Source organism: Ovis canadensis, chromosome 4, assembly GCF_042477335.2.
Source record: "Ovis canadensis isolate MfBH-ARS-UI-01 breed Bighorn chromosome 4, ARS-UI_OviCan_v2, whole genome shotgun sequence".
Taxonomy (NCBI): Eukaryota; Metazoa; Chordata; class Mammalia; order Artiodactyla; family Bovidae; genus Ovis; species Ovis canadensis.
In genome coordinates, this window is record NC_091248.1 from 117,331,262 (window position 1) to 117,356,040 (window position 24,779).

At 45.6% G+C, this 24,779-nt stretch overlaps 1 protein-coding gene across 2 annotated transcripts in view; it reads right to left on the bottom strand.

Moving 5' to 3' along the window:
• Positions 1–24,779, bottom strand: part of KIAA1549 (KIAA1549 ortholog) — a 125,548-nt gene that overhangs the window by 28,202 nt on the left and 72,567 nt on the right. Inside the window, exons 11-15 of one of the 2 annotated variants that reach the window (XM_069588491.1) lie at positions 14,883–15,079; positions 12,982–13,097; positions 8,366–8,568; positions 5,089–5,312; positions 4,062–4,215 (exon numbers count right to left, since the gene is read on the bottom strand). In XM_069588491.1, the coding sequence (XP_069444592.1) occupies positions 4,062–4,215; positions 5,089–5,312; positions 8,366–8,568; positions 12,982–13,097; positions 14,883–15,079 (894 nt within the window). The remainder of the gene's footprint in view (positions 1–4,061; positions 4,216–5,088; positions 5,313–8,365; positions 8,569–12,981; positions 13,098–14,882; positions 15,080–24,779) is intronic. The other variant, XM_069588490.1, reaches the window with a different exon arrangement.

Sequence of the window (24,779 nt, forward strand, 5' to 3'; positions counted from 1 at the left end):
GAACTTTTTTACCTTCAGTAAAAAAAAAAAAGGGGGGGTATGTTATTTTTATGATGTATTCTGGTGCCTCTCTGCAACCCTTCATATTATGAGAGTGATCATGTCCTTTGGTTGGTTCAGGACAATCTCGGTTCATGCTCGTTATCCTAGGATAATTAATCCCATCTACTGTCACCATCACAAGGGTGTGACTTGGAAAATAAATTATATTGGGGTTGACAAACTTCCATAAAGGGCCAGAGAGTAAATATTCTAGGCTTTGTGAGCTATATAACTACTCAGCTCTGCCACCTTAGCAAAAGCAGTCATAGATAACACAAAAATGATGGGTGTGGCTCTGTTCCAATAAAACTTTCTTTACAAAAGCCAGCGGTAGGCTGGATTTGGCCTGAGGGTCATAGTTTGCTGAATCCTGATTTATAATGGTAACCCTGTTTATGAGAAATCCAGGAATATTTCTTTTACTTCAGGAGAAGAAAGCTCTCAAGAAGATATTTTGAGGGGAAAACACAAAATTCAAGACAGTTCAAAAGCAGGTATGCATAGTATAACCTTCAAGATGAAATACTACCTATAAAAAGGTGAGTGCTCAAAAAGGCATTATCTTTGAAAGTATACATTTCATGAGACTCACAGACTTAGAAAACGAATTTATGGCTTTATCAAAGGAGAAAGGTAGGCTGGGGGAGGGATAAATTAGGAGGTTGGGATTAACATATACACCCTACTATATATAACTTGGGCTTCCCAGGTGACTCAGTGGTAAAGAATCTACCTGCCAACACAGGAGACACAAGAGATAGGGTTTGAACCCTCAGCATGGAAAATTCCATAGAGTAGGAAATGGCAACCCACTCCAGTACTCTTGCCTGGAAAATTCTGTGGTCAGAGGAGCCTGGTGGGCTATAGTACATGGGGTCTCAAAGAGTCAGAGGCAACTGAGCACACACACGTATAAATTATATAATCAACAAGTACAGAGAACTCTACTCAATATTCTGTAATAACCTATACTGGAAAAGAATCTGAAAAAGAAAAGATATATGTATAACTGAATCACTTTACTATACACCTGAAACACAACGCTGTAAATCAACTATGTGTGTGTGTGCTCAGCTTGGTCCCGCTTTTATGACCCCATGGTCTGTAGCCCTCCAAGCTCCTCTGTCCATGGGCTTCTCCAGGCAGGAATACTGGAGTGGGTAACCATTTCCTTTTACAGGGCATCTTCCTGACCCAGCGATTGAATCTGCATTTCCTACCCTGGCAGGTGGATTCTTTACCACTACGCCACCTGGGAATCCCAAAATCAACTACACTCCAATATAAAATAAAAACAAAATCATACAATATAAGTATTAAAATAAAAAAGAAAGTACACATTTCAGAATTTTAAGGAGAGAAAGTAAAAAGTCCATATAAAGGAAGAATGTCTTCTTAGGGTACCTCTGCAAATTGGAGCCACTTGGGATGAAGCAGCTGATTGAGGTGGTACTCACCAGGGAAGAGCTTCTTCCCTCCAGCTGAGGGAGGAAACTCTGCACTTTCTGCTAAGAAAAAAAGCGAAGAGAAGGATGGCCTGGGCCACCATGAAAGAAGCCTGATTTAGGATCAAGACAAGAAGGGGAGGACAGGTTCAGTTCAGTTACTCAGTCATGTCCAACTCTTTGCGACCCCATGAACAGCAGCACGCCAGGCCTCCCTGTCCACCACCAACTCCTGGAGTTTACTCAAACTCATGTCCACTGAGTCGGTGATGCCATCCAACCATCTCATCCTCTGTCATCCCCTTTTCCTCCTGCCTTCAATCTTTCCTAGCATCAGGGTCTTTTCCAATGAGTCAGTTCTTCACATCAGGTGGCCAAAGTGCTGGAGTTTCAGCTTCAGCATCAGTCCTTCCAATGAATATTCAGGACTGATTTCCTTTAGGATGGACTGGTTGGATCTTCTTGTAGTCCAAGGGACTCTCAAGAGTCTCCAACACCACAGTTCAAAAGCATCAATTCTTTGGTCCTCAGCTTTCTTTATAGTCCAACTCTCACATCCATACATAACTACTGACTGGAAAAGCCATAGCTTTGACTAGATGGACTTTTGTCAGCAAAGTAATGTTTCTGCTTTTTAATAAGCTGTCTAGGTTGATCATAACTTTTCTTTCAAGAAGCAAGAGTCTTAATTTCATGGCTGCATTAACCCTCTGCAGTGATCTTGGAGTCCCAAAAATAAAGTCTGACACTGTTTCCACTGTTTCCCCATCTATTTGCCATGAAGTGATGGGACCAGATGCCACGATCTTAGTTTTCTGAATGTTGAGCTTTAACCCAACTTTTTCACTCTCTTCTTTCACTTGCATCAAGAGGCTCTTTAGTTCTTCTTCGCTTTCTGCCATAAGGGTGGTGTCATCTGCATATCTGAGGTAATTGATATTTCTCCCAGTAAACTAATCTATTCTTTAGTTTCATACAACACGGTCTCTGAGATCCCAGATTAGACAAAATCAAAAGCTCCAAGGGACCATCCTGGGGAGCCAAGGATACATCCCTTCCGGGATTAAGCCAGTCACCACAGACGCCCAGACACCAGTCCAAAAACCCAGCGGTAGCTCAAGATCGCCATCTACTGTGAGAACTGCCAATGCTGGTTCCCCAGCCAGAGGAATTTATTCACAGCCTTAAGGACGGACTCATTCATTCATCCTGCTGAGGAGCGAAGGAGCCTAATTTGTAGACTGCTAATTTGTGATTCCTTCGGGAATCACATCAACCCTCACAGGCCAGTTAGGAAGGGACAGTCAGTCTTAGGACACCAGAATCACAGTAAGATTCCAAGGAAAAGCCTGGGGAAAGAAGCCTGGGATCACCTCTCAGACGACAACGATGCAATTATATTTAGTCCCAACGTCAGCGTGGCCTTTGGTACATATGTGTAATTATGCTTAGTGTCTCTCAGCATTAGATCTTTGTGCAATTTGAGGGATAAAATACAAAACTCAAATGAAACACTGGTTACATAAGCTTTATCTGAAGTGATCACGTACATCACAAACTCTTTCTCCGAGGGTGTGTTTTTCGCTCGTTTCTTTAACAAAGATAGCTCTGTCAGGGCTGCACCTTGGCACAGGGTCACAGACATCCACTGTGTGCCTCAGTGCCGCTGGACACAGTAGACAAAACTGGATTAACAAGAAGATACCTGGGTATCTGAGGCTGCCCTCCATCTTGGAATATTTTTATATCTGTATTTCTCATGATCCGTTGGGGAGGGTAGCCCTTTCCTCCCTACTTAGTGGGGGTCTGTATGTGTCTTAATGTTGTCAACATCTGCTTTAACACGTCCTTTTCCTTCCAATAAAATTAAGCCCCTATTTCTTAATTTCCATGAAGCTCTTTCTTCCATTAAAATTAGAAATATATATATACACACACACATTGTTATTTAGTCACTTAGTCGTGTCCAACTCATTTGCGACCCCATGGACTGCGATTTTCCAGCAGGAGTACTGGAGTGGGATGCCACTTCCTTTCTCCAGGGTATATTCCCAGCTCAGGGACTGAACCTGTATCTCCTGCACTGCAGGCGGATTCTTTACAGCTGAACCCCTGGGAAGCCATACATACATACATATATATATATGTACACACACACACACACACAAATACACACATACAGAGGGAACATCTTAGCACTCCAAGAGCAGAAGGGGGCACAAAACTCTAAATATCCCTCTTAGCACCAAGAAATCCAAACAGTTCCCTCAACCAGGGGAAGGGAAAAAAAAAACCTTCTGGACATTTCTGTTTTCCAGTGAATCCCCAAAAGTGCCCATCCTGAAGCCCGAGAGGACAGGGCTTGCAGAGAGCATGTTTCCAGAGGGTGCCCCAGCAGCCCCCTGGTCTCCAGGACTCCAGTTTCTCCACAAATGAGCGGCCCATCCCTGCCCACACCCACATGCGCCCCACAACCCAGCTGGCCCCAGAGCATCAACACCACACGTGGCCGCAGCTGGCACTGCTCACTCATCTCCCAATAGCCACCAGACACCAAGGGTCAGCGTTACGCACCGGGCAACCAATATAGGCAGAGTTGTGGACACCAGGCGGCCTTTTGTAAGTGCCGTCGCTGTCTGTAGTGATAAGTCTGTCCTTCTCAGCATCTCCAGGGCAGCCGTTGACCTGGTGTTTCCGGCGTGGCTTAGGGGAACGTTTTATCCTGGAGCTGCCAGGAGAAAAAGACATTATCTTCATAGGAAATCACTTTCCTGCCCTGGCTCATGAACTAAAGGCTAAGGATTTTTTGGGTACCTAGGACCTCCTGGCCACTGTATGAAACACCCCACCAGATATAAACAACGTGTAAGACACAGTCTCTGCTCTGAGAAAGGCACAGTCCACCTGGGCAGACAATACTAAACACACAGAACAATACAGAATAACATCATCGCTGGCTACTGGGACCTGACCTAGGTCTTGAAGAGGGAGGAGGAGCTTTGGATATGCCCAATTTATCCAACAAAAATAATAAATCAGGAAAGAGGTGGAGGGAGTGTGAGGTGCAGCTGGGATCTTGCCCAGAGCCAGAAACGGGAACGTAGATCAATGTCTGGAGGGCAATGAGGCTATCGCCTGGTAGGGCGGCAGGCCCCTCGGTGGGGAGCAGCTGGATAGAGACTCGGGGCCCCACCAGGTACAGGAGCGAGCCAGCACAGGGGTGAGCCAAGCGAGACACAAATGAGAGCTGACCTTCAGAAAACGCCTCTCCCTTAAGGGGAAGGGATCTGAGAGACAAAGAAGACAGAGGCTGAGGGCAGCAGCGGGAAAAGAAATGAGCATCCACCAAACACAGGAGGCGGTGACGACACTGCGGTGAGGGCAGGACGAGGACAGGGAGGAGGGGGAGCCAGGGCTCAGCGTCCGAGAAGGAAGGGGCTCCCATTTCAGAGAGCAATTCCAGGAGACAAGAAAACCGGGAATGGCGACTCCCGGGGTAACTGGGGTGGAAGCGGCCTTCCCCACAGGTGATCGCCAGGCGGGGTCGCCCCCTCCCGGGAGCCCGGAGTCTTCCAAAGGCTTCCCCCGGCAGCACGCCCACCTCTTCCTGGGCTCGATGAACACAGAGGGCACGCTGGCCGTGGGGTCCAGGATCTTGTCGATCTGCATCTGCGCCCTGCGGTACACGCGGTGCCGCTCCCGCGTGTCGCCCGATGACAGCTCGTCCAGCACGGGGAACTCGTAGTGCCCGCGGCGCTTGGCACGCAGCCGGATCTTGTTGCGATGGTGCTCGATCTCAGACTTGTGCCGCAGCGCCGTCTGGATCTGGGGAGCAAGACGGCCCGACCGTTTGCACGGTTCCAGGAACCCGCGCACAAAGTAGTCCGGAGGCATCCTGTGTCTCTCCCCTGCCCTCTCTCCGAGCCCCCCAAAGCTGTCCTAGGCTCCCAAGAGGCACCAAAGGGGTGACAGGGGCAGACACACCCACACCGGGTGCAGAGAGCCTGCCACCGTCCCCGAGCTGCCTCCGCAGCCTCCACGCGGTGCATGTGAGGGGAGAAGCCTCAGTACTGGCCCCGAAACATGCGTGCCTGTGCGCTCAGTCATACTTGACTCTCTTCAACCCCATGGACTGCAGCTCGCCAGGCTCCGCTGTCCATGGGATTTTTTTCAGCCAAGAATACTGGAGTGGGTTGCTAGTTCCTCCTCCACGGAATTTTTCCGACCCAGGGATCAAACCCATGCCTCTTGCATCTCCTGCACTGACAGGTGGATTCTGTACCACTGCACGACCTGGGTAGGCCAAAAGTACTCAAATCCAGGAAATCGTCCAGTGGCAACTTTGAAGATGCTGAGGGGCAGTGATTCGTAGATGTAATTCTTCCTAAGCAAAGAGTAAATATTTTCCATACCCAATAGTATCATTACTTAAAAAGTTTTTAAATTAAGACAGTTCAAAGATGATATTTGCACTATACAACAAAATAGCCATTTAATAATGATGTTTCAGTGTTACGAAACAAGCCCCCTGACAGGAGACCCCCCTCCTCAATGAAGAAAATCAACAGGTATGGAAACACATCCTCCTGGCTCCATGGGGCGTGAACTAGGTCTGGAAGAGTCGGGGAGGAAGGGTAGTGGGCAGAGGGCGAGGGTCAGAAACAGGAATGCAGATGCAGGTCTAGGGGAAGGACGCCATGACTCTGGGAGCAGCCAGTCTGTCCGTCGGTGGTGGAGAACAGACGGGGAATGCCTGCCTTCATCAACGCACATCACCTCATTTTCTAAGCCCTTAGCTGCTTCAGAGAACTTAACCGCAAGTGAGATGGAGGGAGACAGAGGGAAAAAAGGGAAACCAAGATGAGACTCCAACTGGAAAGAGACAACAGGATGCTGTCCAATATCGGACATGGTCCGCCATACCACAGCAGACCAGAAGCCATGTCCTCCTTGAGACTGTTTGAGAAGGAGGGTCAGCTAGATGAGAGTCTCGACAAACTTCCCAGCAGAACTCAGGAAGCCCCTCTAACTCTTTCAGGATCTGTTTTTTAAAATTCATGAGGTCTCACAGGAGGACTAAGATCTGCTAGGAATCTGTGCCAGAATCTCCTACGAAGAAAACATTTCCATTGAGATGTCCGTACCTACCATACAGGTAGGTCCACCAGAACGGATAACGCTCTTATTCCTAAGTTGGTTTTTCATTTTATGCTTCATGATCAGTATATATGTTTCCTATACCATATGTATCCATCAAATACATTTTTAAAAGATAGTAAAAGAACAAAGTGGAGATGAACGCTTTCCAGTGGTGAGGCCACAGACTGGTGAACTCCTTCTCTTCTCTTCTTTCGATCACACCGAGAAGCCACTCGAGAGTGCTTACTCACGGCTGGTGTGAGGCACCTGCAGCACTGGACTGACGGAAACAGGTCTAGGCTAGGACGGGGGTCATGTGAGCAACCCCAGGGCTCCTAAGCACTGGTGAGAAGGGACAGCACATGCCACCTTGAACCCATGACGCACGTTCTTGTGGTCACGTCCCTGGCAAGGAGCCAATGGAGAAGCAAAAGTGTAAGAACTCTTGATAAGACTTCTATAAGATAATCCACTTTAAGGATTCAGTTGTACTAATTATTACTTCACCTAGCAGAACTCACAAGAGCAGCAGGTATTTCTTAGAGGCAGGAAACTGACAGGCACGATGCTGTCGTGCATGTAGCCCTCAATACTATTCCCTGCACTCATGGTCCAGCCCAGGTCAAACTTCCCAAGCTCAACTTAACAGTGACGTGAGCTGGCCTTCTGATTCCAGAATCTTAGGAGGAAAGCAGATCTAACTCACTCTTCCAGGAGTCACTAGAACAGGGTATTTTACCAATCATGATTTAGATCTTGGGGCCAGAGCAGCTCTATCAAAGTTCACAGAATCTGTGGTCCCAAGACTATTCAGCGTTCAGTGATTCACTGGGAGAACCCTCCGGACTCAGCATTCAGTCCAATTTATTACAGCAAAAGGCTAGAAAGCAAAAGCAGCATAGGGGAATGGCACACAGGGTGAGGTCTGGAGGACCCAGGCACAAACTTCCAGGAGTCCTTTCCCAGTAAAGTTATGTGGGATGTGCTAAATTCCTCCAGCAATGACCTGTGACAACGCACGTGAAACGTCTATGAGGGAAGTTTATTAAATACTCAATGCTCACAGGGTCTTTACTGGAGACTGCTCACATAGGTACCCTCTGCCTAGCATGTACCAAAATTTCAGACTCCAGGAAGAGGTGTTCAGCATAAATTATGTTGTTTGTACAAAACTAGTTTAGGTACAGTGAGCCACTCCATTCTGGGAATGGTGGGGATCTTTCCAAAATCTAATTCCCAAACCCCAGCCACAGGCTAAGGCAGAGTACTTTCTAAGGCTAGCCGGCCCTGGTCTTTAACCTGCAATTTCCAAATGCGCCCCCTAGTGTCCATGATCAGTATCTGACCTAAAAATACTGAGTAGCAGATTTAAAGTTAAGAATAGTTGTGAGCAGCTCATGGGACTTCCCAGGTGGCACTAGTGGTAAAGAATTCACTTGATGAAGGAGACATAAGAGACTCGATCCTGAGTCAGGCAGATCCCCTGGAGGAGGGCACGGCAGTCCACTCCATTATTCTTGCCTGGAGAATCCCATGGACAGAGGAGCTGGTGGGCTACAGTCCATAGGGTCCCAAAGAGCTGGACACGGCTGAAGCAACTTAGCATGCACGCACATGAGCAGCTCATATCGTTAGCAACCTTTGACACTAACTTTCACTCATTTTTAAGCAGTAACCAAATCAGAATCTAAGGGTTTTTTTTTTTTTTAAATACTATACTTTTCCATAAAACCAAATACCTCTTTGTTAATTTTGTTGGTTTCTGCCACACGGTCAGCCAGGATGGGGTGCGGAGCCGGAGGAGCTGGGATGGGCTGCATGGCAATCAGCTGGATCTTACTGGGGACCCGCCGACTGGCCTCCGAGGAGCGGGAGATCCTGTCCACGTGCTCGAAGATGGAGGCTGACGAATGCTGCTCGTTCCCTGAGCTGGGTGCTGCCCCTGGAAGAGAGGGAAGAGCAGAATCAATAAACACCACCACCCTAAGAAAAGAGCAAACCATCACAATTATGGATTATTTCCTAAAGGAGCCTTAGATGGGTACCAGACCAAAAACACATCCACAACTCCATGGCAGAATATTTGAAATGTCACTCTTTGAGCCTAAACTGTCTGGGTTAAATAGTGTCTCCTTCAACCTCAGTAATAATTACAGATATCTGTAGGGAAGATAAGAAAATCATTATGACACTTTGTGCCCCAGATGGTCCTGTTTAGTCTAAAGGTGTTTCAAAGTCTTCGGTAAGACAGGGTAAAGGGTAAGAGGAGCCTGAGGTTGGCCAGCCAGGAGTGATTTACAGAACGTGGAGGACATTTCTAACAGCTCGAACGTCCATGCTCATCTGGAGTGAGAGTGATATAAATTTAGTTGCCAAGGCAACTTACCGTCAAGAAAACAAAAGACCAAGGGGACTGTGGACCTGCTAGCAAGTACTGGTTAATGGTGAATGCTGCTGGCTTTTCGGTTCGAATGCAGCAAAAAATGAAGTTGAAGAGTCAGGAGAAGAAAAAGCTGCTGCTGCAAGGAATTAGTTCCCTCTTCACAAAGAGATGCAGATAACACTTGAAAAATGGTTAAAAGGGTAAATTGTATGGCTATATATATTTCACCACAATGAATTTTTTTTAAGTAATCAGAACGGCAAAGAAGAAAGACATTTAAATGTATAGAAAAAAGAAAAACACGTTACAATGTTAATAGAGACTGGATCTTGGTGTAATGGGTCATTTTCTACACTTTTTTGTATTTTCTATAATGAGGATTTTCTCTAGTCAGTATTACTTTTACAATAGAAATAATCTCAATAAACTTTTATTTTTAAAAGGCAAAGAGAGAGGTTAAGAAGGGCCGAATAGATGAAAAGAACTCTCCAGTTACATGCACTAAGATCCCTGATGCGTTTCCTCTAAGCCACAGTCACCTCTGGGATACTCTAACATTGCCTAAAAATAAATGGCCAAACACCAAAAGAGGGGCTTCCGGGGTGGCACTAGTGGTTAAGAATCCATCTGCCAATGCAGGAGATGCAAGAGACATGGGTTCCATCCCTGGGTCTGGAAGATCCCCTGGAGAAGGAAATGGCTACCCGCTCCAGTATTCTTGCCTGGAAAATTCCATGGGCAGAGAAGCCTGGCGGGCTACAGTCCAAGGGGTTGCAAAAGATTCGGACATGACTAAGCAGACACACACAGGCCAAGAGAAGGAGTGAGGGCATATAGAAACTGTTTCTAAACAAACGCCTGAGTTTTGAAACCTCAATCATAAGTGAAAAATATAAAGGTTTCCCCCTCAGTGTAAAAAAGTGTTGAGCAAAGCAGTAAGGAGTAGTAGTTGATATTTTATAGAAGGAATGCACAGCAGCGGGACACAAATCTTTCTATTTCCTCTCAATTTGAATTATATTCATTTATGTTCAGTAACACTCATCCCAAGTAATTAGAAATTACACACTTAACTCTGTGAATGAAGGTGTCTCTTAGCGAGGAGGCACACTTGTCTGCATTCAGGCTGTTCCTGGGCTTTCTTTCCCTGCCTGGAGGGAGCCTGACCCTTTGTATAATGCAAACACAGCCAGACAGCACCATTCACCAGGGAGCTACTCAAATTACAGGCATGAAGCCTGGTAGGAGATAATTAGCTCTATCAGATAAGGGCAGCCTTACTAAGCCAAACTTTTAAACCAACGGCAAATGTCACAAAGGGTGTCCCATTAAGTCACTGATACTGAAGGCAGAGGCGGCCTCCTCCAGGATGGTAAAAAAAAACCCCAGGGTGCAAAGGTGACAGGAAGGAAGGCCCGCCTGCTCGTGCCATCTGCCTGCCTGGGTCCCTGGGGCTGCAGGCCCAGTACTGACTCCTGCCCTGCCCCTTCCCACCCCTCAATCGGATCCTCGCTCTGTAATTCACCAGCTGCAATAGGAGAAGCCGGAGATGCACAGAAAACCCTCAACTTCTAGACTGCCTGGAACTCAGCCCTTCCAAAAGGCTGAAAAGTGCGATATGTTGTTTGCCATATTTATACCTTAAACAGACATATATGTACCTCCATACACCTATATATATAAACAAACTGGATTAGTACACATATATTATTTTACATATAATAATACATATTTTTATTGTTTGCTATCCACCGCACAATTTTTTAAAAAACTACCTGGATAATAATGACAGTGGAAAGTACAAGGGCTACATAGATCAATGCTGCGTGAATACTGCTTACTTAAGGCAAGCAGGTATTAAAATCTTTTCTCTTAAAAAATTATAAAACAAACAACAAAAAAAGTCAGGATAGAAATTATAGTGTAAGATGATGTCCACAGAACAGAATGACACAGCAAAGGGCAACCTGAATTACGGCAATACCAAAGCAACAGAACATTTATAAAGGAATATTAATTCCATTATCAATAAGTAAGTACATCTTTAAACCAAAATAGCAGCATGTGAGCCTTCTAGGACCCCCAAGAACATCTAGGCCACTTGTCTCCTTCCATAGTCAACTCTGAGCCCCAACACTGACATGCTTATTATTACCTGGATTTTTAATATATGGTGAGAGTGATATTTTATTTTTGTTAGCCATGTATAATATACTGGTTCTAATACTATTAGCAAGGATTGTTAAAGGGCTTTCCCGAAGGCTCAGTGGGTAAAGAAACTGCCTGCAATGCAGGAGACACAGAAGACAATGGTTTGATCCCTGGGTTGGGAAGATCCCCTGGAGGAGGAAGTCACAACCCACTCCAGTATTCTTGCCTAGAAAATCTCATGGACAGAGAAGCCTGGTGGGCTGCAGTCCAAAGGGTCACAGAGTCAGACACAACTGAGCGACTAAGCACAGAAGGAGTTAAAAGCAGGAGCTAAAGAGGAAGGTTTTCTTAGACATACAATTAACAGAAATTAAGAAGCTCCAGACCTGATTTTTTTTTCCCCATATATTTCTTTCCCAGGATAAAAATTAGATTTTAATCCTGTCTATCTGAAACAGTACCCCTGTTACCATGGTGCTAACTAATTTCTAAGATTCTATGAAATTAGATCATTAGATCTAAAGAAAAAAATTCTTCCCTTATTCTAAGGTTTTTCTTTTTTGCTTTTGTTTTTAACACCAAAAAAGAAACAACTGGAAGGCATCTCAAAAATCAGCTAGTTTAGTCCCAGGGGAGTTCCCACAACTAAGGGACACACAAGGTCACAAACATGACAGTGGATGAAACAGGCCCTCCAGCTTCTGCCCATAATCTATTCATTTATAGAATATGGCTCAGTCTGTACTACAATTTTATACAGAGATATTTGTAATGGAAAACGTTAAGTATACAAATTACTATTGAAAATTATATCCTGGTAATTCCCTGGACGTCCAGTGGTTAGGACTCTGCAGTTTCACAAGGGCTTGGGTTCAATCCCTAGTTGGGAGCTAAGATCCCAAAAGAGGCGTGATACAACCAAATAAAAAAATTATAAAATGATATCCAGAGACACTTCCATTTTCTTTGCACTACTAAAACACAACCCTGAAATATAAATAAAGCTCCAGCAAGTACAAGAGCATTTATTTAACAGAATCTATTAAACTAACACCAAAGTTACCCTGTCATCAGGCCAAAAAAGGTTCCAAGTCTAGTAAGACCGATGAGCTAAGTTCTACTGCAAGACATATGAGTTTTAAGACAATACTGTTTAGAAGGGGAGTGAAGTACATTTCAAACCTGGCCTAAGAAGCGACAGCATCTGACAACACACACAACCATCTGACCACACTCAACTACCTACTGGAAGACAGACCTAGGACATGGACCAAATACAATGCCCTTGGACCTAGAATAAATAATCAACCTTCTGACAGTGACAGCTGTGAAATACTTAAACGGGATCCTAAGAAGGTCACTGAATCCTGGATGCAGTTTTAATTGGATTCCTCCTTATCCTTTGAAGAGGAAAATTGTTAGGACCCCAAACTAGATTCAAACATGACCAGTTATCTCAAAACACACATCAGTGAATCTCTTAACTTCTAGCCTGGCCCACCAGCTCAAAGCAGGCACCGATATAGTGTTAGATGGTGACAATTAATCTGGAAAATCCACTGTATGAATGACGAATATTCTAATGCACAGGGCTTTTTTACATTCTGCATTTGAAGTAGTATAAGAGCCTAGCCTACTGGAACCTCATAATGACTTTTTTTTTTTCCCACCACACTGCAGGGCTTGTGGGATCTTAGTTCCCTGACCAAGGATCAAACTCACACCCTCTGCGATGAAACGGCAGAGTCCAAACCACTGGACTGTCAGGGAAGTCCCTCATAATTACTACTTTTAAAGTGGAGAACAAGAAGGGTCACAGACCACTCTGTGGGGCTCTGTGGGACTTGCCATCGGTCACAGCTCCTGGAGTCTTGTCCCCCACTTCCCTCTCACTGGACTCTTCACTTACTGTGGAGTCAGCATCCGAGGGAGAAACTCTGCAGATACAAAACAAATGCAGATGTTAGGAAAAAGAAAGAAAGCAGGCAGAAAGGTCACATTTATCTGGATGTGGAAGTCAGGCTTCTGGGCAAAACTGAGAGAAGTCAAAGAGTCCAAAACCCTGTTTCGAGGCGCAGCAACTTCAAGGACCTCAGTGACAGCACGGTCACCTTTTGAGGACAGCATGAGATGCCTTACTAAATGGCTCAGCAGACTCATTTCAACAAATGCTAGAAAACCAAGTACTTGCTGGAGGACAGTCCCCCCAGCTCCCAGGGGAAACCTGGCAATCTGGGACTGCTGTGGGTTGAATCAGAGGATCTGGGATTCAAGTTTGGTTAGGGGTTAGCTGGGCCTGCAGAATTTCTAGGAAGCCAGGGTCATTCTATAGTCACCCCATATAATCCCAAATCTTTGGAGGAAGCCTACACTTCTAACACAAAGGCAATGATTATCGCTGTTAATTGATTCTATATATAAAAAGCAAGTGTGTCAGAGAACCCAAGTTGCTCCAGGATTCACTGAAAAGCCTTAATCAGTTAACACCCCTTCTCTTTGAACTTTCTGAAATGCCCAGACATTCTAGTGCCCTTGAGGGATGCTAAACTCTGATATTAACCATGCAGACCATTGAGATGTTGTGACTAAGTGTCTAGGCTGAGGCTTCCAGAGGAGAAAAAAAGACTTTATTAAATTGTACTAGCATATTCAATAATCTTTAATGATTTGATTTATTCTCACTCTGCAAAATAATTAAGCAAATGATCTCTCTCTACATTATTCATCTTCTTTTGTAAAGATCATGTTCTAACATTCATTAAATTCTTAAAACTAGGCCAGAACACCTGGGGTATGTTTTCTGATAAATCAGAAATTACAATGTCATTTTGAATGTTGGTATGATCACACACTTTTCCCCCTCTCAACAGAAAACCAGAATTTGGTGTTCCAAAGCTCAAAAGAAGGCTGATAATTTGAGGCTTCAATACCAAAGCCTCATCACGCTTTGAACTAAAGCCAAGTTAATAAAATCTGACCCTGAACATTGTCTTCTTTAGAGAAGGGCAGCCCGTCTCACAGGGTCATAGGGTCACAGTAGGTAGTCTGTTAACAGCACGGTCCACCCTGTGTACTGTTAACAGCAGTACCCCGTGTGCTTAATGTTGGTAGGAGGAATGGGAATTAACTGGGAAAGGGGAGCTGGGCAGGGGAGTGGGGAGCAGGGCGATGAAGAATCCATGCACACATGCTAAGAAGGGTGACAAGAGTGGCCGATGAGAAAAGCCAAGCAAAGAAAGTAGGCTGTGACGAAGGTCACCTGCAGACTGAGCGAGGAAGCCACAGCCCCAGCCGCTGGCGTAACAGTCAAGGGCAGAGCCAGTGCTGGCCAAGTGTGTATCATAAGCCAGGCACTTTTTATACATTTTCGTACATTATTCCTAACATCACCTCCATAGGGCCTAGCGTGGTCACCCCAGAATATATACCCTCGAGCTGGTCAATCCCTAATGAAGTTCCAGGGGAACCATCAAACCATATGGGTCGGTGATTCATAACCTTACCCACTTTGGGGAAAGAAAGCACATGGGCCTCCTCTGGGAGTCCATTAGAGTGGATCAAGGGCCCTTGGGTGTGCTGATTTTGGGGGCCAATCTCATCAGTCTTCCAGGCTGCAGACTTGGGCAACATTCACCGTCAGCCCTTCTGCTACTGGAAACTAACAAACGGAAAACAGAACCACAGGTCACGATAGAGAACAATACAGAAAGCCCAGTAAGAACCTTCCTCTGTGACGGATGTTCTTGGAAGGGATCTTTGCCTTGGGGCTCGGCACATCTCCGTTCTCAGAGGGCGTGGTGTGGTCCTTCACGGGTCCCGGCAGTGGTGCTGGCTCGTGAATGATCAGTATGTCGTCCTTATTGTGCTGACCCAGGTGCTGCTTAGCGAAATCGAAGCCCTTCACACTAGGGATCTGCAACTGAAACACACACACACACGTACACGTGAGACAGTCAAGCTGATGGTGAGTGCCAGCTTCTGACCCAAAAGTGTGCTTGCAATCTTACCCATCAAATTCAACATGCATCTTTAGAACACTGACCCGTGCAAGAAGTATACCTTGAGTTTGCAGAAAAGACAGATACTTGCTACAGGTTAAAATACAAAGATTAAAAAGTCAGACCACGATACAAGACATCACAAGACAATGCCTGACCACTGTCACAGCAGTGACCCAAGCCCGGGTAGTGGCATGGGGCAAGACTCTTCTCAGAGAACAGGGACTTGTGCCAGGACTTGGAGGACAGACCAAACACAGCAATAAAAGAGGTGGCTACTCAGAGAATGTGCTCAATTGCGTCAGGGGCCAGAGAAGACTTGAGATCTGGTAAAAGATCACATTAGCTGCACTAGAAGGGTCAGAACGGAGGCAAATGAGAGAAGGCCAGACTGTAATACCCAGGGGTGGGTATTAACTGTTTCCTTTACTCGGCTTGCAAAGTAGAGGAAAATAAGCCACATATTAGTAGTGGTCCCAAGGGTCTCTTTGGCAGGAATCCCCCATGCAATTCCATCAGGCTGAATTCTACACCCACAGAGAGTGCCATCAGTCAGAAGACAAAGTCCAACCCATCTAAGGAGCTGTTCTAGACAATATACTGCATGTGGAAGTGAAAGGTTTTGCTGATTTGCACTAACTTGACGCACAGGTGAGTGACAACATCAGTGGCTTCTATCTGTGATCTCTAAGGTCTTTCAGCACTAAAAAGCTAGGCTGGATGGGTAGAAGGAAAGCAGTCTGCAATACCGACTTACGCCAGCAGAGGGGGACAGCACTTGATATAAATCATGCTTACAAAAACGCTGCTTGGAAACAAAAGGCAAAGACTGGCATGCCTATATTTTCTAAATTAATAACATCTTGTTACCAGCAGTCAGCTTCACCACACACAAGCAGATTGTGCCTGGTGCACATTTCTTGGCTCCAAAATGTTGTTTCCCAAACAATGAGCCCAAACCTGCACCTGCATGTCTCCCCCTACCTCCCAGTCATCGACACTGGGGCTCCGTAAATCTCTGGGACTGTGGGCTTCCCAGGTGGAGCGAGTGGTATAGAATCTGCCTGCCAATGCAGGAGACACAGGAGACAGGTTCACTCCCTGGGTCAGGAAGATCCCCTGGAGGAGGAAATGGCAACCCGCTCCAATATTCCTACCTGGAAAACTGCGTGGACAGAGGAGCTTGATGGGCTACAGTCCATGGGGTCGCAAACAGTCAGGCACAACTGAACATCCATACACACACACCTTCCTGGGGGTGTGTGTTCCTTTTGAAGCAATCAAACTCGAAACAGACAACCTCTGTAGATAAACTTCTGGTTCCTCCTTTCTCAAGAATCCTTCTCCTGCTTTACAGGAAAGGCACATCTCTCATCCATGGGGCTGCTTTTACCCCAGCTACACCTCATTTTAGCTCCATAAGTTTCCTCTAAATGAGAGAGTAACAGATATCATCAATAGTCATCTAATCATAACCCAAAATCTCCTCTTTTGAAAGTTAGAATGATTTGCTTTTATCAAAATTGAAGGAAGAACCACAGATTGCCTCCTCTAAGCAAAGGTCTCTAAAGTGAATAAGCGAAAAAATATACACAGCATCGCCTCCTTGGTACAGTCTGTGTAGCCAGGTCTAGGAACTAAACACCTGCCCTGATATACTCTTAGGTTTATATAAGAAACATACATAAGTGGGAAGCAGCTATATAGTACAGGAAGCTCAGCTCGGTGCTCTGTGCTGACCTAGAGAGGTGGGTGGGAGGCTCAAGAGGAAACTTACAGCTGATTCACACTGTTGTAAAGCAACACAATACTGTAAAGCAATTATCCTCTAATTAAAAACAAGTTTTTTAAAAAACTGAAAAAAAAAAAGATGAAAACCTTGGCAAGAAAAAATGAAACATATATGTACATCATAGGGGAACAAAATTTGCTACCCCCAAATGTCTCTTGAGAGTCCCTTGGACAGCAAGGAGATCCAACCAGTCAATCCTGAAGGAAATCAATCCTGAATATTCATTGGAAGGACTGATGCGGAAGCTCCAATACTTTGGCCACCTGATGCGAAGACCCTGATGCTGGGAACAAATGAGGGCAGGAGGAGAAGTGGGTAATAAAGGACAAGACGGATGGCATCATGGACTCAATGGACATGAGTCTGAGCAAGCTCCAGGATACAGTGAAGGACAGGGAAGCCGGGCGTGCTGCAGTCCATGGGTACGGGGGCGGCGGGGAGGGTGGCACAAAGCGTCGGACCCTACTGAGCGACTGAACAAAAATGTCTTTTCGGCAGGTGCATTATTTGAAGATGAAAACAGTTCAGTTCAGTCGCTCAGTCGTGTCCAACTCTGCGACCCCATGAACTGCAGAACACCAGGCCTCTCTGTCCATCACCAACACCTGGAGTACACCCAGACTCATGTCTATCGAGTCCATGATGCCATCCAGCCATCTCATCCTCCGTCGTCCCCTTCTCCTCCTGCCCCCAATCCCTCCCAGCATCAGAGTCTTTTCCAGTGAGTCAGCTCTTCACATGAGCTGACAAAGTACTGGAGTTTCAGCTTCAGCATCATTCCCTCCAAAGAAATCCCAGGGTTGATCTCCTTCAGAATGGACTGGTTGCATCTCCTTGCAGTCCAAGGGACTTTCAAGAATCTTCTCCAACACCACAGTTCAAAAGTATCAATTCTTCAGCGCTCAGCTTTCTTCACAGTCCCACTCTCACATCCATACATGACCACTGCAAAAACCATAGCCTTGACTAGATGGACCTTTGTTGGCAAAGTAATGTCTCTGCTTTTGAATATACTATCTAGGTTGGTCATAACATTTCTTCCAAGGAGTAAGCATCTTTTAATTTCATGGCTGCAATCACCATCTGCAGTGATTTTGGAGCCCAAAAAAATAAAGTCTGACACTGTTTCCACTGTTTCCCCATCTATTTCCCATGAAGTGATGGGACCGGATGTCAATATCTTTGTTTTCTGAATGTTGAGCTTTAAGCCAACTTTTTCACTCTCCTCTTTCACTTTCATCAAGAGGCTTTTTAGTTCCTCTTCACTTTCTGCCATAAGGGTGGTATCATCTGCATATCTGAGGTTATTGATATTTCTCCCGGCAATCTTGATTCCAGCTTGTGTTTCTTCCAGCCCCACGTTTCTCATGATGTACTCTGCATATAAGTTAAATAAGCAGGGTGACAAAATACAGCCTTGACATACTCCTTTTCCTATTTGGAACCAGTCTGTTGTTCCATGTCCAGTTCTAAAACTAACTGTTGCTTCATGATCTGCATATAGGTTTCTCAAGAGGCAGGTCAGGTGGTCTGGTATTTCCATCTCTTTCAGAATTTTCCACAGTTGATTGTGATTCACACAGTCAAAGGCTTTGGCATAGTCAATAAAGCAGAAATAGATGTGTTTCTGGAACTCTCTTGCTTTTTCCATGATCCAACAGATGTTGGCAATATGATCTCTGGTTCCTCGGCCTTTTCTAAAACCAGCTTGAACGTCAGGAAGTTCACAGTTCATGTATTGCCAAAGACTGGCTTGGAGAATTTTGAGCATTACTTTACTAGCATGTGAGATAAGTGCAATTGTGCGGTAGTTTGAGCATACTTTGGCACTGCCTTTCTTTGGGATTGGAATGAAAACTGACCTTTTCCAGTCCTGTGGCCACTGCTGAGTTTTCCAAATTTGCTGGCATATTGAGTGCAGCACTTTCACAGCATCATCTTTCAGAATTTGAAATAGCTCAACTGGAATTCCATCACCTCCACTAGCTTTGTTCATGGTGATGCTTTCTAAGGCCCACTTGACTTCACATTCCAGGATTTCTGGCTCTAGGTGAGTGATCACACCATCGTGATTATCTGGGTTGTGATGATCTTTTTTGTACAGTTCTTCTGTGTATTCTTGCTATCTCTCCTTAATATCTCTGCTTCTGTTAGGTCCAGACCATTTCTGTCCTTTATTGAGCCCATCTTTGCATGAAATGTTCCCTTGGTATCTCTAATTTTCTTGAAGAGATATCTAGTCTTTCCCATTCTGTTCGTTTTCCTCTATTTCTTTGCATGTTCTTTTCATTATAGGGGACTGGAATGAAAAAGTAGGAAGTCAAGAAACAACTGGAGTAACAGGCAAATTTGGCCTTGGAATGTGGAATGAAGCAGGGCAAAGACTAATAGAGTTTTGCCAAGAAAATGCACTGGTCATAGCAAATACCCTCTTCCAACACAGAAGAGAAGACTCTACACATGGACATCACCAGATGGTCAACACCGAAATCAGATTGAGTATATTCTTTGCAGCCAAAGATGGAGAAGCTCTCTACAGTCAACAAAAACAAGACCAGGAGCTGACTGTGGCTCAGATCATGAACCCCTTATTGCCAAATTCAGACTTAAATTGAAGAAAGTAGGGAAAACCGCTAGACCATTCAGGTATGACCTAAATCAAATCCCTTATGATTATACAGTGGAAGTGAGAAATAGATTTAAGGGCCTAGATCTGATAGATAGAGTACCTGATGAACTATGGACAGAGGTTCGTGACACTGTACAGGAGACAGGGATCAAGACCATCCCCATGGAAAAGAAATGCAAAAAAGCCAAACGGCTGTCTGAGGAGGCCTTACAAATAGCTGTGAAAAGAAGAGAAGCGAAAAGCAAAAGAGAAAAGGAAAGATATAAGCATCTGAATGCAGAGTTCCAAAGAATAGCAAGAAGAGATAAGAAAGCCTTCCTCAGCGATCAATGCAAAGATGAAAACAAGCAAGGCCCAAAAGACTCAGGAAAAACTCTGATATTCACCCCTCCCCCACTCATCTAACTGCCTTCAAAATACAGACAGAGGACTTATTCCAGAAAGAGAGCTATCACCTTTCCTCTCTGGGCCCCTGTCTCTGCAAGACTCAGCAAGATTTAATTACCAAACCTTTGCTTTTCCATCTCCCTGCGAACTGCCTTCCTCCCCTCTACAGTCCCAACCCACTGCCTCTGACACCCTCTCTCGTCTTCAGCCGCTGGTGTATTTAAGGTGAGCACTCTGGCCGTTGCGGTGCGTTGCTCAGTTCCATAGGTGGGTCTCTCCTATGAACCTGCACTATTGAACCTTTCTGTGATTTCCTCCTGTCAATCTGTCTCAGGTCAATTTAATTTGTAGACCAGCCAGGAGAACCTAGAAAATTCCTTCCTCCCCGACAACGTCAAAATGCTTCATACATGCAAAGGCACCATACAAATGAGACTAACAGCGATGTTTTTGCTGTTGGTCGATGAAAGATCACGCAGTTGATATGAATAGTCAGTTGAGAGTTCTCAGAGACCAGATAAAGCTATAGATATAAATTTAGATACAGAATGTTTTAATGCAGCAACGTGACCCGTGGTAGACCCCAATAAATATCTGATGACTGAACAAATTTTAAAAGGGTCACCAAACTTACTGGATTTTGTGGGCAACCAAGAAAAGGGTATCATCATATATGATATTGCAGACATCCTAAACGAAATACACATCCGTTACAGCTTTGAAGTCCTGTTGGCTTTGGTTCATTCCAACTAGCATCTTTAAATACGTTCATTAGATCCCTGACTTCTCTCAGGCTGGGTGAGTCGTCTCCTCCTATGACAATAGAGATTTGGCAACCAGTCTGTGCTTATACACAAAACAAAGGCCATCTCCACACAGAAGGAAAAAATTAGAGAAAACACTGTTCCCCTCACTTATGGAACTATTAACTCCCTTTGTTTCATCCCTGTTTCCCGGAACACTTTTTCTAGTTTTTCCATGTCTTAAAAAAATCTATAGAGTTAGGTCTGGTGTACTGTGCTTCCAGCCTTCACATACAGAAATAAGCATCAATCAGCATTTTATAAAAGAGCCAAGATTCATGAGCGCTTTCAATATTCCTATTAGGACCCAGTTTTTCTAAGGAAAGACAGCTCTTTTGTTCCTTCTTTAATGTATCACAGAGGAGACAACCCCACTGTCTGTGTCTCACTGGAATACATCGCTGACAAGTTGGGGTGGGCTGGTACGGCAGGTCAGCCAAGTAACAGGAGAGACGCCAGATTAATTTTAAAATGTGTGAGCCATAAATATAATGTGACCCAGATGGAACAACGCAGAGTGAAGTCCCCGGGACTCGGGTTAGCCTGAGCCCCTTAGGAAGGAGCAGTTGAGATGACAATGGAAACCGCAGAGCTGATCCCCAAAGTGGCTGAACAAAAACGCACCACCTCCAAAAGAGCGCCATCGTTTAAGCGCTTGCTGTTTGACAGACGTGGTTAGTGAAAAGCCACCATGGCCACCGCGCTGTTTCCACTGAAGAAGTGAAGACAAGGCAAGCCTACTGCCACCCCAGGTCTCCACTGCAGCCCAGTGTGGGGCCACAGCTCACCCCGAGGTCTAGGAGGTGGACAAGCAGTTCTCCAAGATCCTCCCACCCCCAGGCCCCAGGGAGTCCTGGTCAGCTGACCGAGGGCACTCTGGACCCACCAACACTTTAGGTGTTAGCACGATCCTTGCAGAGAAAGGATGAGACGAACTCTGCTCAGATGGAAGAAACTCTCACTTCAAGAAGCTTCACTTCAACCCGTTGATCACACTGCCCTCTTTAGGGACTGTTTCAAACATCAGTGTGTCCAGGGGATTCCCTGGTGGCCCCATGGTTAGGAATCTGCCTTCCAATGCAGGGGACACAGGTTCGATCCTTGGTCGGGGAATTAAGATCCCCTATGCTCGGGGGGGGACAGCCCACGCAGCACTGTAACTACTGAGCCCATGAGCTCCAGAGCCTGGGCACCACAGCAGGAGGAGCTCCCGCCAGAACCAGAGACAGCCTGGGCGCCACAGCAGGAGGAGCTCCCCCCGGAACCAGAGACAGCCTGGGCGCCACAGCAAAGAGCCGACGCGCCACAGCAAAGAGCCCACGCACACACCAAAAGACCCAATGCAACTAAATTTAAAAACAAAGCTACTCTCCCCGCTCTCCCAAGCTACTCTCCCCGCTGAGAACCCCTCAGTGCTCCCTCAAGCCGACAGCATCACCTCCACCCCTTGACACGTCCCATAAACCCTCCGAGCCTGGCTCCTGCCTACACTTGTCACCTCGGTGTTGGCTGTGCCCTTCGTTCCATTCACCTTCGCCCCATCCTTCCTGCCGTCCACACCTGCCCTCCCCCACCGCCTGGGCCCACTTCCTCTGGCTTCCCCTCCTCAACCTCCAAGCTTCAACCCTATATCTGAGCTGCCACAGAGCCCTGGACAGACACGCTGCTGTGTGTCAGCTTTGAGCCACTTCCTCCCTCACGAAAGCCCTTGAAGGCAGATTGGTTTAGGTGGTTTAGTCGCTAAGTCGTGTCCGACTCTTGCGACCCTGTGGACTGTAGCCCACCAGGCTCCTCTGTCCATGGGATTTTCCAGGCAAGGATACTGGAGTGGATTGCCATTTCCTTCTCCAGGGGATCTTCCTAACCCAGGCATCGAACCCAGGTCTCCTGCATTGCAGGTAGATTCCTTACCGACTGAGCTACGAGGGAAGCCCCTCGAAGGCAGGGACCACATGTTATCTGTGCTTGTCATGCAGCCCGACCCTGCTTGGCTGAGAGCAAAGGCTCGGCATTTGGTGAATGAACACGCGGCATCTGAGGCAGCCCCATCCAGCCGCCCATGGTGCCCGCGAGCCGGGAACCAGGTCCCAGGCCAACCACGGGGTGTGGACTGTCCCCATCAGAAGGAACAAGTTTTCACGGAGCAGGCAACATCTAAGCCAATGCTGTTCATGTCTTTAAATAGAACCTCAACAGGGCGAGGCGGGTCCAAGCTGTAATTTTACTGGTAGCAGTAAAAAGTGATGCCTTTGGGCTACAGATTAAAGAGAATACAGATAAAAAGAAAGACATGCGTTAGGGTTTTTGTTTTTGTTTTTTTATCACTCAAAATTTTAAAAGACTCTGCCTCAAAATAGGATGGCTTCTCTCTCTTATCATATTTCGAAACTAATCTACTCCCAGACAATAGGAAGAGGTTTCCTTCTGGTTACAAGAAGAAAGGGGTGTGGATTTGGGGTCAGCAGATTTATTGTTTCCAGATGTTTGCAGCTCTGGGATTTGCTAAAAGATTTCAGAGCACAGCAGTGAAACAGCATAAAGGGGCGGGGTGAGCAGAGCAGAGAGAGAAAACAGAGCCACACTAGAAGGAAAAAGGGCCTCTGCTCTTTTGAGTCACAGGGAAGACAGCATCTTTGCAAAGTGCCCTGAAGAATAGGCTAGAGGCACTTTACTATTGTCAGATAATCTTAGAAGAAACACTTATGAAGCAGAGATGCTTGTTTTTAAACTAAATGGATATCATCATTTTCTTATTAAAAAAACATGACAAGATCCAAACGATGGGCTCTTATGCCAGCCAAACAAAGACCCTGCTATGCTCCTAACCAAGTCAAGGACACCTGTTCTCTTGGGGAATCCTTGGTACAAAAAACCCTTCCTGAAAAGATGGTGTAAAAGTGAATACGCCAATCCATGCAGCATGTGCAGAAAAACACAACTCCAGAGGCGGAAAGTTCTATTGGCAACTGTTCATTTGCGGTATAGCAGCATCAGTGGTTAGCATGTTTCGGAACAGTCCGTTGTGAACTTCAGGGATGTGGTTCTCATGACAGTTTACTGAAGTGAGAGACAACGGATAGGTGTCCACAGGAGTGTTTATGTGAGGAAGCACAGCGCAGTACAGACCCAGATACAGAACCGTCTACACTGCTACATCTCTCTGTAACAGTGCTCTTTCACCAGAACCCGAAACATCTCCAAACCGCCTGCTGATGTCGTCACGGTGAAAGTCACACGACGAGTCGTCAAGGACTTTACCCCCCCAGGTTTTTTCTGCGCTATTCACCAGTCTGACAACAAAACAACCTTAGCAGACTATGTCAATAATAAATGAAGATGGGTAATAAATATGACCTTAATGTATAAACTGCTTCCAAAATGCTGGATAACCATAAGCTTGCAATTTAATCAAGAGTTTGCATTTCTTAGTTAAATCATAAGAAGAAGAAAGCTCTTCATCTACTTTTACAAGCAAAATATATTTAAAATACTTTTTTTCATCCATCAGAACTTCCCTGGTGGTCTAGTGATTAAGATTCCACACTTTGGATGCAGGGAATGTGGGTTCGATCCCTGGTCTGGGAATTAAGATCCCATATGCTGCACAGTGTGGCCAAAGAAACAACCCCAAAAATGACTTTAAATAGTGCTGAATTAATTTGGGCTTCCCTGGGGGCTCAGCTGGTAAAGAATCCATCTGCAATGCAGGAGACCTGGGTTTGATCCCTGCATTGGGAAGATCCCCTGGAAGAAGAAAAGACTACCCACTCCAGTATTCTGGCCTAGACTGTATAGTCCATGGGGTTGCAAAGAGTTGGAAGTGACTTTCACTTTCACTTTTTTCATCCATCAGGTCTAGGTTTATTACGTACAGGATTTTTTTATACCCAGAAAATCAGAGTAAAATTAGAAGGTTAATAGGGTGATCCTTTATTTCCTATTCCTCTGCCTCTTGCTTGCTTTTTCTCACCAAACTCTTAGAGACCATTGAGTCCTCTAAATGTGTGACC